Source organism: Hippocampus bargibanti, linkage group LG03 (genome assembly GCF_051943395.1).
Source record: "Hippocampus bargibanti isolate YZ-2025 linkage group LG03, ASM5194339v1, whole genome shotgun sequence".
Classification (NCBI taxonomy): Eukaryota; Metazoa; Chordata; class Actinopteri; order Syngnathiformes; family Syngnathidae; genus Hippocampus; species Hippocampus bargibanti.
The window spans coordinates 16,862,142-16,874,880 of NC_142736.1; the positions used below are offsets into that span (position 1 = coordinate 16,862,142).

At 40.6% G+C, this 12,739-nt stretch overlaps 2 protein-coding genes across 3 annotated transcripts in view; both read right to left on the reverse strand.

Annotated features, from left to right (window-relative positions):
• tmem39a (transmembrane protein 39A) overlaps positions 1 to 3,242 on the reverse strand; it is a 28,735-nt gene extending 25,493 nt beyond the window's left edge. Inside the window, exon 1 of one of the 2 annotated variants that reach the window (XM_088992277.1) lies at positions 2,970 to 3,242. The gene's annotated coding sequence lies outside the window, so the exon portion shown is untranslated. Of the gene's footprint in view, positions 1 to 2,960 lie in introns of both variants that reach the window. The other variant, XM_088992276.1, reaches the window with a different exon arrangement.
• A 1,171-nt stretch (positions 3,243 to 4,413) lies between these two features.
• Positions 4,414 to 11,303, reverse strand: ildr1a (immunoglobulin-like domain containing receptor 1a). Its single transcript, XM_088992280.1, has 9 exons — positions 11,086 to 11,303; positions 9,662 to 9,832; positions 9,163 to 9,312; positions 8,437 to 8,556; positions 8,189 to 8,335; positions 6,569 to 6,694; positions 6,312 to 6,493; positions 5,346 to 5,933; positions 4,414 to 5,228 (listed from the first exon to the last, which is right to left on the reverse strand). The coding sequence occupies exons 1-9, from the start codon at positions 11,129 to 11,131 to the stop codon at positions 5,190 to 5,192; spliced, it is 1,569 nt and encodes a 522-aa protein (XP_088848406.1). The 5' UTR covers positions 11,132 to 11,303; the 3' UTR covers positions 4,414 to 5,189.
• Between the last annotated feature and the right edge of the window lie 1,436 nt (positions 11,304 to 12,739).

A 12,739-nucleotide genomic window follows, 5' to 3' on the forward strand; every position in this document is an offset into this window, starting at 1 on the left:
CACTGGTGAAGAGACGCTTTGATCCTCTCCTCTTTCATCTGGAACTGCTTTATGTAACAAAGAGGGTACAGAAAGTGCTTAAGAATGAATGTCTCTGTGTCTTTGTGTTGTCATGTTATTGAGTTTTTTTGTTCTTTTGACTTCAAGACGGCGCCGCGAGAGTGGCTGCCTTTCCAGCAGCTCCTGTGTTTTGCTTTTCTACTTTCATTTCTTTGCTGCTGTGAAATGTAAATTTCTCCACTGCGAGACTAATAAAGGCAAATCCAATCCAATGAATCAACAAAGGTTCTAAAACCTTGATCTAAAATGATGTGAAGAAAAGTGCAAGTGAAGATCCACATAAAATGATGAGCTTGAATGTGTAGCAACTTCAAGCGAACTGTACACTCCCCATTGCCAGATCTCTAGCCACTAGCGATCTTGCTCGTCTCGTAAATTCCAGCACTCAAAATGAGTATTTGGTGACGGTGGAGCTAAAGGTTAAAAAAAAGATGGTGGTGCCTTTGGAGAGTCACTGGCATCATTGGCTGGCACACCTAAAAGTTCATTTAGAACAAGGTAGAAGAACGTGTGTGTGTGACAATGCAGTTCATTGTCAGACTAAATAAAGAATGGCATGAAGAAACGCCACCCTCATTCAATGCGAGCCATGTGGGAAGCCAGCATCAGAAACGGGATCTCTGCACCGTGAAGTCGACGTTCTAACCACTTGACTAGCTGCTAACAGTTAATTACCGTATTTTCTGGACTACAGTATAAGGTGTACCTAAAAGCCTTCAAAAGCCTTCATTTTTTTCAAAAGCGGACTTCAAATAATCAAGCGTGCCTTATATATGGAAACGTTTGAAAATGTCCTTCTTTGAAGGTGCACCTTACAATGTGGTGCACCTTATAGTCCAGAAAATACGGTACTAAAAAACGAAAAACACACATCGGTTGTGCTCCGATCGCGATCAGCTCATGTTGGAGCCAACTAGTGACAAGCCTGAAACAAGGTAGCATCCACTATGCATTTTCTTGTCAGTAAACGTTACAGCGCAAACCAGCAACTAAATAATAATACAGTGAATATTCCCTCCGAAGAACTTCTATCGAACAGATTATACCTCACCCGGAATAAAAACTGATGCATTAAAATTTTGTCAATGTTATTCCATTGTATCAACGTTTACGTGAGCGAAAGTCTGGCTATATGTAACCCGGAAGTCCGCAGTCGCTTAAATTCAAGCAGCACCTACGACTCTTTCGCCGGACCCGAAACAATGATGTGCATGTGACTCTTTATTGCCATGCATTATACTGTAATTACAAAAGATGCAAATTTTATTCACTTCCTCCTCAGAGCCTCAACTGGGAAGAGGGATTTCCTCCCCGCCCACATACTGTACGCAGCCAATCGTAAGCTGGCTCGGCGGATCGGGGCCTGAACTCAGTATAACCGGGTGCTGATTGGTCAGCCTTGGTGTCCGTCGTGTAAAGCCCTTGAAACCTCCAATGTGTCTTTGTGTGTGTGTGTGTGTGTGTGTGTGTGTGTGTGTGTGTGTGTGTGTGTGTGTGTGTGTGTGTGTGTGTGTGTGTGTGTGTGTGTGTGTGTGCATTATACTGTGATGTGCCTCAACTGGGAAGAGGGAGCACATACTGTACGCAGCCATTCGCAAGCGAGCTCGGCCGGAAAAATGCGCGCAATACAAAATCTAATTCGCAGCATCTCTGTCCGAACTTTTTTTTTTTACATATCCGCAAAAACGTTTGTATGTACCGTTGTTCATAACACGAATGATCGTAGGTTGGGGAGCGTCTGTAAACTGTTTTTGGACAGTATATTTGTGAATTTTATTGCTTGTGTTGTTTCACATTCATTTTGTCAAAATACTTGCAGGTACATAGAGGACATTTACGTTAGTCATTTTCCACATAAGGAAATTGTGTTTTAAGGACAAACTGGCCACCGCAAATATGGCTTTGGACTACAGAATTTTTACTGTCTATATTTGCGCAGTTTCTGCTTCAACAAAATTGTCTCGTTCTTGTATAAGGGGATGAACATGTGGACATGTGGTCTAAAATTGGACAGTGTGCACCTAAGGCATATGACCATTATCAGAATAGGTATCAACTGATCATAATTTATAGATGATCGGAATATGTATTTTGCTACCCTGATTGGAACATGTCTCCAAGAATTTTATGACAGAAGAAAGTTTATTCTCTCTTTTTAGGAGGTGCGGTGTTTGTATTGTCCAGGACACAAAAATATGTGGGTCTGTGGGTTGTCAAAATGCGTAAAAGCGGCTGGCAATTTGGGGAACTCGGGCGAAGATGAATGACACTGAATGAATTCATATTTAAGATTGGTGTCTTTTACACGTTATTTGAAATGCACCTTTAATATGAGTTTTTGATGCATTACATCTAAGTCATTCAACCCTACATTTAAGCGGAGCTAATTTCCAAATATGAATAATATTACAGTAAGTGAAAAAGCTTATATGCGGGTATACATTGTAGTCGTGTCAAGTTAGCTACGTGTTTTATGGGTTGATCCTAAGTGTAAAAAGAAGCACAGATTTCAAGCATTTGATGGCCAAACCGTTCAATTGAAAACATACAAAGAAAAAGAGAAATATTTTTGTTGAAAACCACTGGAGAAAACAGGAACTAATATTGCATGCGAATATTTTGTCATTTCTTCAGACTTTAACCCTTTAAGTTTAGTAAAATATGCATGATTAAAACTGAAATAAACGTGATCTGGTTTCATGTGAGCACAGCTGCGAAGCGCACCAACTAAACCTGGCGTTTCTCAATTATGATACCAGGCAGCGTGCTCTTCTTTTATACGGCAGTTGAGTTTGGAACTTTAGCAAATAGCTTAAAACGTGGGAAATGTGTGGACGTGTGTGTGTGTTTTAAAGACGCAAATTGGGCAGGAAAAGCGCTGTACAGTCACATTTACTCACACTACATACGGGAGGGTGAAGTGAACGAGGATGCATCAGTCAGTCACTTGTGTGGCTTCCAGCCGGACGAGTCCAAACGGAATCGAGCATTCCTCCTCTCTTTTTTAATCCAACGCGACCAACTGCAGCACCGTGAAAATGGGGTGCGGTGGTTCTGAACAGGCTAGTGTGATGCCGACTTAATTCAGTTTCGAATGAAAAGGTGTGTTTTCACCAAAAAGTTAAGCATAAACATGCGAGGAACAACTAGGGCAATGCATTTCGCAGACACCGACGTGGCAAGCCAGCGCTGCCTCTGGATGACGTCAGTAATGTGCGACATGAATCATGTACAATACTGTCGTGAATAAAAGCAGCGGTGTCTAAAGTAATTTTTAGGCTTATGCGCCATTTTGTCATGGGTTTTTTAAAGTTACATGAGTATATGGTGTTACTCAGAACGCTGGGCTATTTTTATTCCGGCGTACAAATACTTGTAGAGTGGGGCCTGATTCAAAGCAAACAAAGTACTGTAATTAAATACTGTATATACTCCGAAATTTACTGTAATACAAAGTAGATTTTAAAATCCCTAACGGTCCATGTTAAGGATTTTTAAGCGGTTTTGGAATAAAAACACTAACGTCTCAGAGCCTAAAAAAACTGAGTCATACAACCTCACTCCATTCACGTGGACATTCGTTTTATTCCATATGATAGAGTAAAAACAAACCAGTTGTGTATTTTAGCATTTCGGGTTATTACATACACACATGCTACTCCATATATGATCAATATGACTATCCTAACCACATAATCAATACACGTGCATAAAGTCTGGTCTGAACTTCCAGAATCGGTTATACAACGATCCAGTGATCATTGCACAAAAAACTAATGTAAATGTCTCAATCTCCATTCATTCATAGATCTATTTTGTAATCTACTGATTTATTTTCATGAGGGTCGTGGGCAGGCTGATCCTATTTCTGCTGTCATCTCGGAGTCGGCAGAGTACACCCCGAACTGGTTGTCAGCACACATGCACAACCATTTACCCCCCGCCCCCCTCACACACACACACACACACACACACACACACACACACACACACACACACACACACACACACACACACACACACACACAAACGAACACACCATGGGACTGTGTTATGCAGGCAGTTTTCAGAATGTGAGAGGAAACTGGAGCGCCAGGAGAAAACCCACCCAGGTGTGGGAGGGACATGCAAATTCCACGTGATCTTCTCTGGACAATATGAAATCTATTTAAAATTCTCACAGGTGGGTTTTGCTAGAATTGTTTTCATTTTTGCGGTATGAAAATATAGGACATGTATTTTATTTGTGAATAGTACTGAATACTTGTTTGACCCAGTATAAGAATTCAGAATACAATAATGAACCATCCTTGAGTTCCCACAAAATGAATATGATACTAACAGGACTGTATGTCAATTATTGACACTTTAATGGCTTTTATTATTCACAATTATACAAAAAAAGTTTCACCATTATCATTCAAGGCTTCACGGCGATAACTGCACAAAATTAAGGCAAAACATTTCTATAAATCTTTTTTTCCTTTAAATAATGGCAACATAATGTAACAGTTTCAGTATTCTGCTGTGATCAAGCACTACTGGCCCATTGAGAGCTATAACATTCTTATCATAAAGACAAAAGTGGTCACTTCATGTAAAGAAAAACAGACAATTCCAAAAGCATGAACTTTAAAAATTATGAAGAGCGGTTTGAACAGTCATTCAATTTCATTGATTTCCAGCAATAAGTCCATGTACCCGTTGTTGCTAATAGGTGGAGGCCAAATGTGAAATGAGTAGTGAAAAAAAACTTTACAATAGACACATGTTCAATTGGTGCATGTTCAATTAGTGCGCTAAACTTTCTGAAGAGTGAAGAAAAGTAAAATGCTAGTACATGGACGATATCAACGACATTGACGAAATACTCAAACATGTTTTCATAGAAAAAAACAGCAACATTAAACAATGTTCTAATTTCATTGAAGGCCATCAAACATTTGACATCTATTTCAATGCATTTCTACGCTCCCAGGCAGGCAGGAGTGATGCTCTTAGATGACGATGGCCAATAAGGTGTTTCAAATTAACCAGGAGTTTGACAACAAGGCTGCTAACAACTCCCAGTTCAAGTGAGTTGTGCGTGAGCTCAGAAACAGAGGTCAAAGGGCGTTTCACAGCTCCGTTCAGATGACGACGCTGGTGCCACTGCGATAGCTCTTAACCTGAGAGAAACACACTAACTTTAGATTTTTGTTTTGTTTTTTTCACAGCCAAGAAAATCCAATTGTCATAATTAAAAAATATTTATTGTGACTAAATTAAAGCAATGTTTTTCTTACAGAATAGTTCCTTCTTGGTCCTGGTTTGTTTCCAGGCTCATACTCAGTGTAGCTGGGGGGTTTCTCACCCCAGCCTCCACCGCCTCTCCTTCCTCCTCCTCCTCCTCTCCGATAATTGTCCTCATCAGAGCTCCAGGACCCTCCCGCCTGACCTGCTCCCCGTGGGTTGTAGTTCCCTCTGGACCTGCTATCAAAGAGATCATCTCTGGAGCGAGATCGAGGGCGGTCCATGCCGCCTCGTACCCCGCCACGCGGCCGCCCATCCAGTGATTCCTCGCTGTAGCTCCTCGGGATGCCTCTGGACCTCGTAGGTGAAGGATAGCGTCGGCCCGGTGTGCTGCGCTCCCCTCGGGGTCCGAAACCACCATGGCTGCTGTCACTGGAGCTCGGAGGGCGAGTCTTAGGTGCGGGGGGTGGCATACGTCCTGGCTCACGTATAGGTGGGAGGGTAATGATGCGGCGCTCCGCAGGCATGTCACCGAGACCAGAAATCATGCTGGGAGGCCCGGCTGAAAAGGGGACGCTCATGGGCATGTGCTGGGGGGCAGGTTGAAGCTGTGTCATGTGAGGAGGTGGAGGCGGCTGAGCCTGATGACAGCAACATGATTTTAAAAAAGGGGGTTGGGGAGACAGTCAATAGCATCAGAAATAAGTTAGGTGCTCTGGGGTATTGGATAAATTAATCAATGACAAGAAAAAATAGCCTTTACATGAGGCTTCCCTAAACTTAAGGCCAGGACCTGAAAATATGTCTAGTCGGTTTTAATCACATAACTGACAGTCAGGGTTCATTTAAGCTCCCCCATTGTATTGCAGACACAGGCAAATCCAAATTCCGAGTCATGTTCTGTCAGATTGTGCGAGGAAAATCTGATTCTCAGTTAAGTAACCCAATTTCTAATTTGGGTTTTAAGATGAATGTTTGTGAGACCTTGGTAACGGTAAGAACAACAACGCAGTACATACCTGAAGCAGCGGACTGTTAACGTCCAACCCTCTGACCTGACTCTCCATGTAGTCAAGCATGTGATTGGTGTTGGCAGGTGTGTGACTGCCGTGGATACTCGGGGTCGGTAGGCTATACGCTGACGACTGCGGTGGGGGCAGTGGCATGGGCTTCAAAGGCATGCTCTTCCCCGACATGGACCCTATTGGGAGAAAACACCATCCCAAATTAGTAGAGTCCAAACTCAAAAGTATCTTTCCTGCTGTGCAAGTGGTACCTGCATATAGTAATGGGTTAATTTGAGAGGAAGAAGCCCGGGTCATTGGTCCATATACAGGCTGTCCTCCCATCCATGGAGCCATGGCCCTCTGAGCCTCCTTCATCATACGATGCTGCATTACCGCTGAAAGACAAACATAGATTTTTAAAGCACAGAAATCACTTCTGTTGACATTTTGTATGTAGCCAAAACATATTAGAATCAGGCAAGTCAAAGGATAGAATAAACTATGGGTCAAGATTTGTTGCAACGTGATGCATTTTACTCTATACTTGAGCAAAATGTTCAACGCGACTAATTCATGTGATGCATGGCAGAAAAAAAAAAAAACAAGCTCGCCATTATTCACAGTCTGAAGAGCCAAGGAGCCGCTGTGAGGTGCCCCCGTTTTTGTCTCACTCAAAAACTGCTCACAATTTAACCTGCAAGAACCCCACTACTAACTTGAGAAAATATTTTGCAGTTTTCTATCCAATCTGCCTTGTGGGCATATTGTGCTGTTTTACGAGTGGAAACAAAGAAAGTTAATGGAAGACAATTTCTTCTGGTCGAATTTGCCTTTCAGTGTTATTTTATAAAGATGCAATATTTCGTTTTGGTATAACCGGGATATTCTTGGACAATATTTGAAGCTGTAAATGACCATTTCATATTTCTGATAATTTGTGATTCATGCAGATTGAAAGTAGAACATAAACATAAAGATGTTACTCACTAGTTATGCAGTAGGCTACTTAATTTTTCTTTTCAAGGAGTACTGACCCATACTCATTTTGAAGAACTTTTTTTGCGACAGTATTCTAAATTTACAGTATTCTCACGAGTAAAATTTGTGGTTACTTTATCCATTTTTTTCATGAATGGGTGCTAATCACTTTACAGACAGCGTTCAAGTCAAAGAAAGTGTTACACAGATATATGACTGAAACATTCATTTTCAATACTGCATAGATTGAAGGTTTATGAATTATTTCCTTTTATTACAATAGAGCCTAATTATATATCACAGTCTGTTTTCGAGATAATGTTAATTATATGTCAACAAGAACATTCCTTGGAGAAGGTATCATAGGAAAGATTTGCCTTGTGGTATAAACCAATAAATTGTGAGTGAACTTTCAGAAGATAATCGCGTCGCGTCACTTCAACAGGATATGAATGAAACATAAGTACACTTAACGTTTGGCTCCAGCAGAGGTCACTGCGGTGAGTCAATACAGTGTTCGTATAGTATAGTGATAGTCAGTAGGGGCGCTCACACTTTTTCAGCATGGGGGCAACTTTTGAAATGACCAAGTCAAAATGATCTACCCATTATATTTAAACTCAACTTTATTTATGTAGAGTCAGTTCATGACAATGTCACATCACCTTGTCATGCCATCTACCAATAGTACCATGGAGATCAACAGGTTGATTGCAATCTATGTATTGAGCACCCTTGGTTTATTGTGTTTAAAGCATGTGAGAGAGCTAAAAGTATTATTTTATGCATTATGGGCTATATCGCAGAATCCCACTTTACCTTTTATCATATATGGGGTTTGGAATGACCCCCTGACAGCCAATTTCAATTGAAATCTGAAGTTTCCATCAAAGAATAGCAAGCCCTACTACCTTTTTCCGGACAGCAGCATTGCCGTGGGCAGCAGGGACAGCGCACATAGCAACAGCATCTCTGGGGACAACACTGGCACCAGCAGATGCCAAATAAGATGATAAGCAGCAGAGCTCCGATGATAATGAAAAGTACGGTTAACCAATCTGAGAGAGGAGGACGAGTCAAGTGTCACAAAACTACAGTACATGCGAAGAGATACACTTTGCAACATGTCACGGGATAAGATGTAATAGGTTTTTCTTACGATAAACAATGAGTTTCACTTCTTTGTCAGAGTCTCCTGTGGTGTCTCCGGCTGCATCAACGGAACAAAAGTATACGCCGTTGTCCCACCACTCCACCTCATTGATGACCAGATCAGCCTCTGCACAAACACAACAGTTGAACCAAACACAGTCGGAAAATGTGTCATTACTGTCGTACAAAGGAGATATTCAATACAGGCTATTTTGAAACTGCTGACACCTTTTCTAATTGCGGGAATGTTGAAGAGCATTGAAAATTGTAATGTGTAAATAACATCTTTTTTTTGGGGAATTTCATTGTGGAATATCTGGGAATTTAAGAATAGGTGCGTCCTGAAGGAGTTGAATATTTTCAAGTCAGAATTGTTTGAATCATAAATTGCACAGAGACCATTTGATATTGTTCCGTGAAAACATGCACATTTCAAGTGTAAAATGTTTTTTGTTCCTCTATTTTTGTGTCAAATGTTTTTTGGAGGTGGTTGAAAATCTGGAATTCTGAAAGAAGTGGTCATTTGGGGAGTGTGTAACATTGTTTCCTGGTTGGCCCAAATATGGTGAATATGTGAAAGTGGGAACGCGTTTGAATTGGTGAGGAAATGTGGAAGGATTAACACGATGGAAATTGGCAAAATAAGAACAGGTGAATGGTCGTAAGCGTTCACACAATGAGATGTTCTTTGAGATACATTCTCAAATGCCAAAATCCTGTGGTATGGACTCACTGTCTTGGAGAGAGATCTTGCGATTTTTGTATTCTGCACCACGTATGGGCTCATTGTTTCCTCTCCTCTGAATCACAGTACGAATTGTGCGCTGGCGATCGGGACAGTCATTAGCAGGATCTTGGCCGAGCTGAAGTGCTGATTGGTAAGCTGCGCACCCACGCACGCACCCACGCACAAGCACACACGCGCGCGCGCACACACACACACACACACACACACACACACACACACACACACACACACACACACACACACACACACACACACACACACACACACACACACACACACACACACACACACACACACACGCGCGCACACGCACACACACGCACACACACAGATAAATGTTGCGGATAAAAGCGGCTTTCCGAAGAATGTTCACTGGTTTACAAGTTAAACAGATTAAAAATACATAAACAAATGCCTGTACATGAATAATAATAACAATAAATAATAAATCATCATCATCATCATCATCATCATCATCTCTTACATGTGGAGTAGTACTCCAGTACTGGGTCTTTACAGAAGGACTTGAACCTCCAGGTGACCAGTACATCTTGCAGGCTTGCAGATGTCGAAAAGTCGCAGCGCAGAATCACAGAGGCAAAGAGAGCAGTGCTGCGTTCCTGCTGGGAGACGATCACCTGAATACACAGCGACACTGGAGAGGCAGGCCAAACACACAATTAAATACAGTACATAATACATACAGTATACTGTAAACCCGAACAGTACTACTGACTCAAAGTCATTAAGGTCAGTGCAAAGTGAATGCAAAGTGTGGGCTCATATTTCTGCCACATATGAGCACTCAGACTTGCAAACTTTCCATGGGAGCTAACTGGGAATTGAGTGTAATTTAATGGAAAGCCTATATATGAACAATTTATTTAATCAAAACCAGACAATGGCACAAAATTGAGAGCACTTCTTGCCCAAACATGGAGGCAGTACAATACAGTGCTACCGCATCTTAGAAGTGACCCAATTTAGGATTTTAGATTCCAGCTATCTTGGGCCAAATTTTTGTTGTGTTGCGAGCACTCACAACGCTCTGTTGTGACATTCTTCTCGATTATGTAAACTTTCAACTAATAAAGCTGGCCCCTGGAAAGAGAGGCACACACACCTGATGGAGCAACTAATAAAGCTGGCCCCTGGAAAGAGAGGCACACACACATGATGGAACAGCACAATGAATACTGAATTAAAGCATGAGTGCTGATGATTGAATTAAAATTGAAATACAGGGTACCACTGTACTTTCGTGAAATCTGGCTAATTTAGTCCTGATTACATTAAAACATATTTTCCCCACACCATAATTGAGTTCAGTATCAACACTCAACTTTTGCATTTTGGTAAACATCTGTTTAATTCACATTCATACACATTCATTCTTATAAATTCTCATTAATTCCCATGGAAGGTTTCCTGAAAAACCATGGCCTTTTCCACGTCTATTTAGCGCAAAATAAAACGAGTACGGTAAGAATTCAACAGTGGATGTTTTGCTAAAACAACAGGGAGCTCATCCCACAAGCGGTCCAACCAGAAAAACAGGTGACACAGACTAAGGCACAGGAAGTGAAACCGGCTAACAAAAATCAGGGTTGTTGGGACGAAACCAGTAAACTCAAAATTGAAAAATTTGAAACTGTGCCTGGGATGCTTTATATATAAAACATACCTCAGAAATGCAACTCATTGTGACTCACAATTGTAGCGGTGGATCCGCATGATTAGATAAGGCAACTCACATTAGGTGAAAAATAGGGAAGTTATCTGAACTGGCAAGGGACAAACTCACTCCTTGATCATATTTATTTGAAACGAAACAACAAGACAAACAACAAAAAAAGAAACACACATCCGAACGTGACATAAGATTGAGAAAAAGAACGTGTTCTGTACCTTTCAGTAGCGACGAGAGGAGGGCGGCGGCTAATAATCGCCGCATGGTGTAATAACGCCGCTGTCACGATTAAAAATATATTTTAAAAATTAATAGAAACAAATCAGAAATTTTTATAAGTTTAACAAGGAGTTGTTTGAAACTATGTTACAACAACAGCCCATTAGTAATCGTATGTTCGAGGAGGAGATTGAAGTGAAGTCACAGCTCAGCCGTAGACCACGCCCCGAAACAGGTGAACGCTTCCGATGACATCACGAAATGTATCCGCGCTGAGAATATCATTGTTCTTTTTTATTTGCAGAAGGGCATTTTTCAAAAGAAAACTCAAAATTAGATGAGAATAAAACTTGCATTCCATTGAATGACAAAGGTTTACAAGTGTAGCCAATGTTGTGCATCTTTGCCAGTGTAATTTTACAAACAGTTTCGAAGCCATTCGCGAGACTTTCCCAAACACCCAACGCTTTATCTTTATTAATGTTGGGCTGGAGCTGATGGAGTTCTCTTGGCCAGCCAATCACAGGGAGCACAGATTCAAAACATACGCATTTGCACTTCTAACCTTTCATTTGTATGTTTCAGGCATTACTCACCCACCTTTACTTCAGGAAAGAAAGCAAATCAGTAATTCCCCTTAACTTTTTTCAATGTTTTTTTTGCCATCGCTGCCCAAACCTCTTCTCAATATAACCACCTGGTGTCAGTCTAAATCAGTAATTACGGAATACGAAATGGAAGGTAAGACTGGAGTGCCCTCCTTGATACAGTATATAAAATACTATCTATCTAGATTCTAATATTTTACCATTCCAAGTTGATGTTGCAAGTAAAGTTTTATTTACCTTTTATGATGGTTGTTGATGGCTTATGGAAGGAGAGTCACCTTCCATAAGGACTGTTGGTAACTTAACTTCTGGTGCTGTTAGGTCGTGTGCTCCCGCCGAAGATCACTCCGCCAGCCGTGGTGGGTGTGTATTATGAAAATAGTGATTATTATAAGGTTTAATTTTCATAAATTTGACGTTTGTAAGACGAAAAGTTTGTAAGATAAGGTGTTTGTAAGTTGATGTCTCACTGTACATTATGATCTCATGCAGGGAGTTGCTCAACTGCATTCCTAACAAAATCTGAAAGAATGACTCAAATAATAATTATAGCTTGGCGGGCACTAGGACCAGGCATCTCACCCAGCAGGTGCACGGGAGGGGGTGGATGCATGTTATATATATATATATATATATATATATATATATATATATATATATATATATATATATATATATATATATATATCACTGCATTTTCTGTTTGAGTTAGCGTTGGAATAAACACGTCTCCACATTCAGTCGTGTGTGCTCCTTCCTCAACGGCCACAATAATACATTTAATTTGTCCAGCTTGGCGGGCACTAGGACCAGGCATCTCACCCAGCAGGTGCACGGGAGGGGGTGGATGCATGTTATATATATATATATATATATATATATATATATATATATATATATATATATATATATATATATATATATATATATATATATATATATATATATATATATATATATATATATATATATATATATATATATATCACTGCATTTTCTGTTTGAGTTAGCGTTGGAATAAACACGTCTCCACATTCAGTCGTGT

Coding starts and splice junctions, on each gene's coding strand:
- ildr1a (XM_088992280.1), bottom strand. CDS start 11,131: ATGCGGCGATTATTAGCCGCCGCCCTCCTCTCGTCGCTACTGAAAG. Junction 9,313..9,661: donor ACTGGAGTACTACTCCACAT/GTAAGAGATGAT, acceptor GTGGGTGCGCAG/CTTACCAATCAGCACTTCAG. Junction 6,695..8,188: donor ATGCTGCTGTCCGGAAAAAG/GTAGTAGGGCTT, acceptor TTTGTCTTTCAG/CGGTAATGCAGCATCGTATG.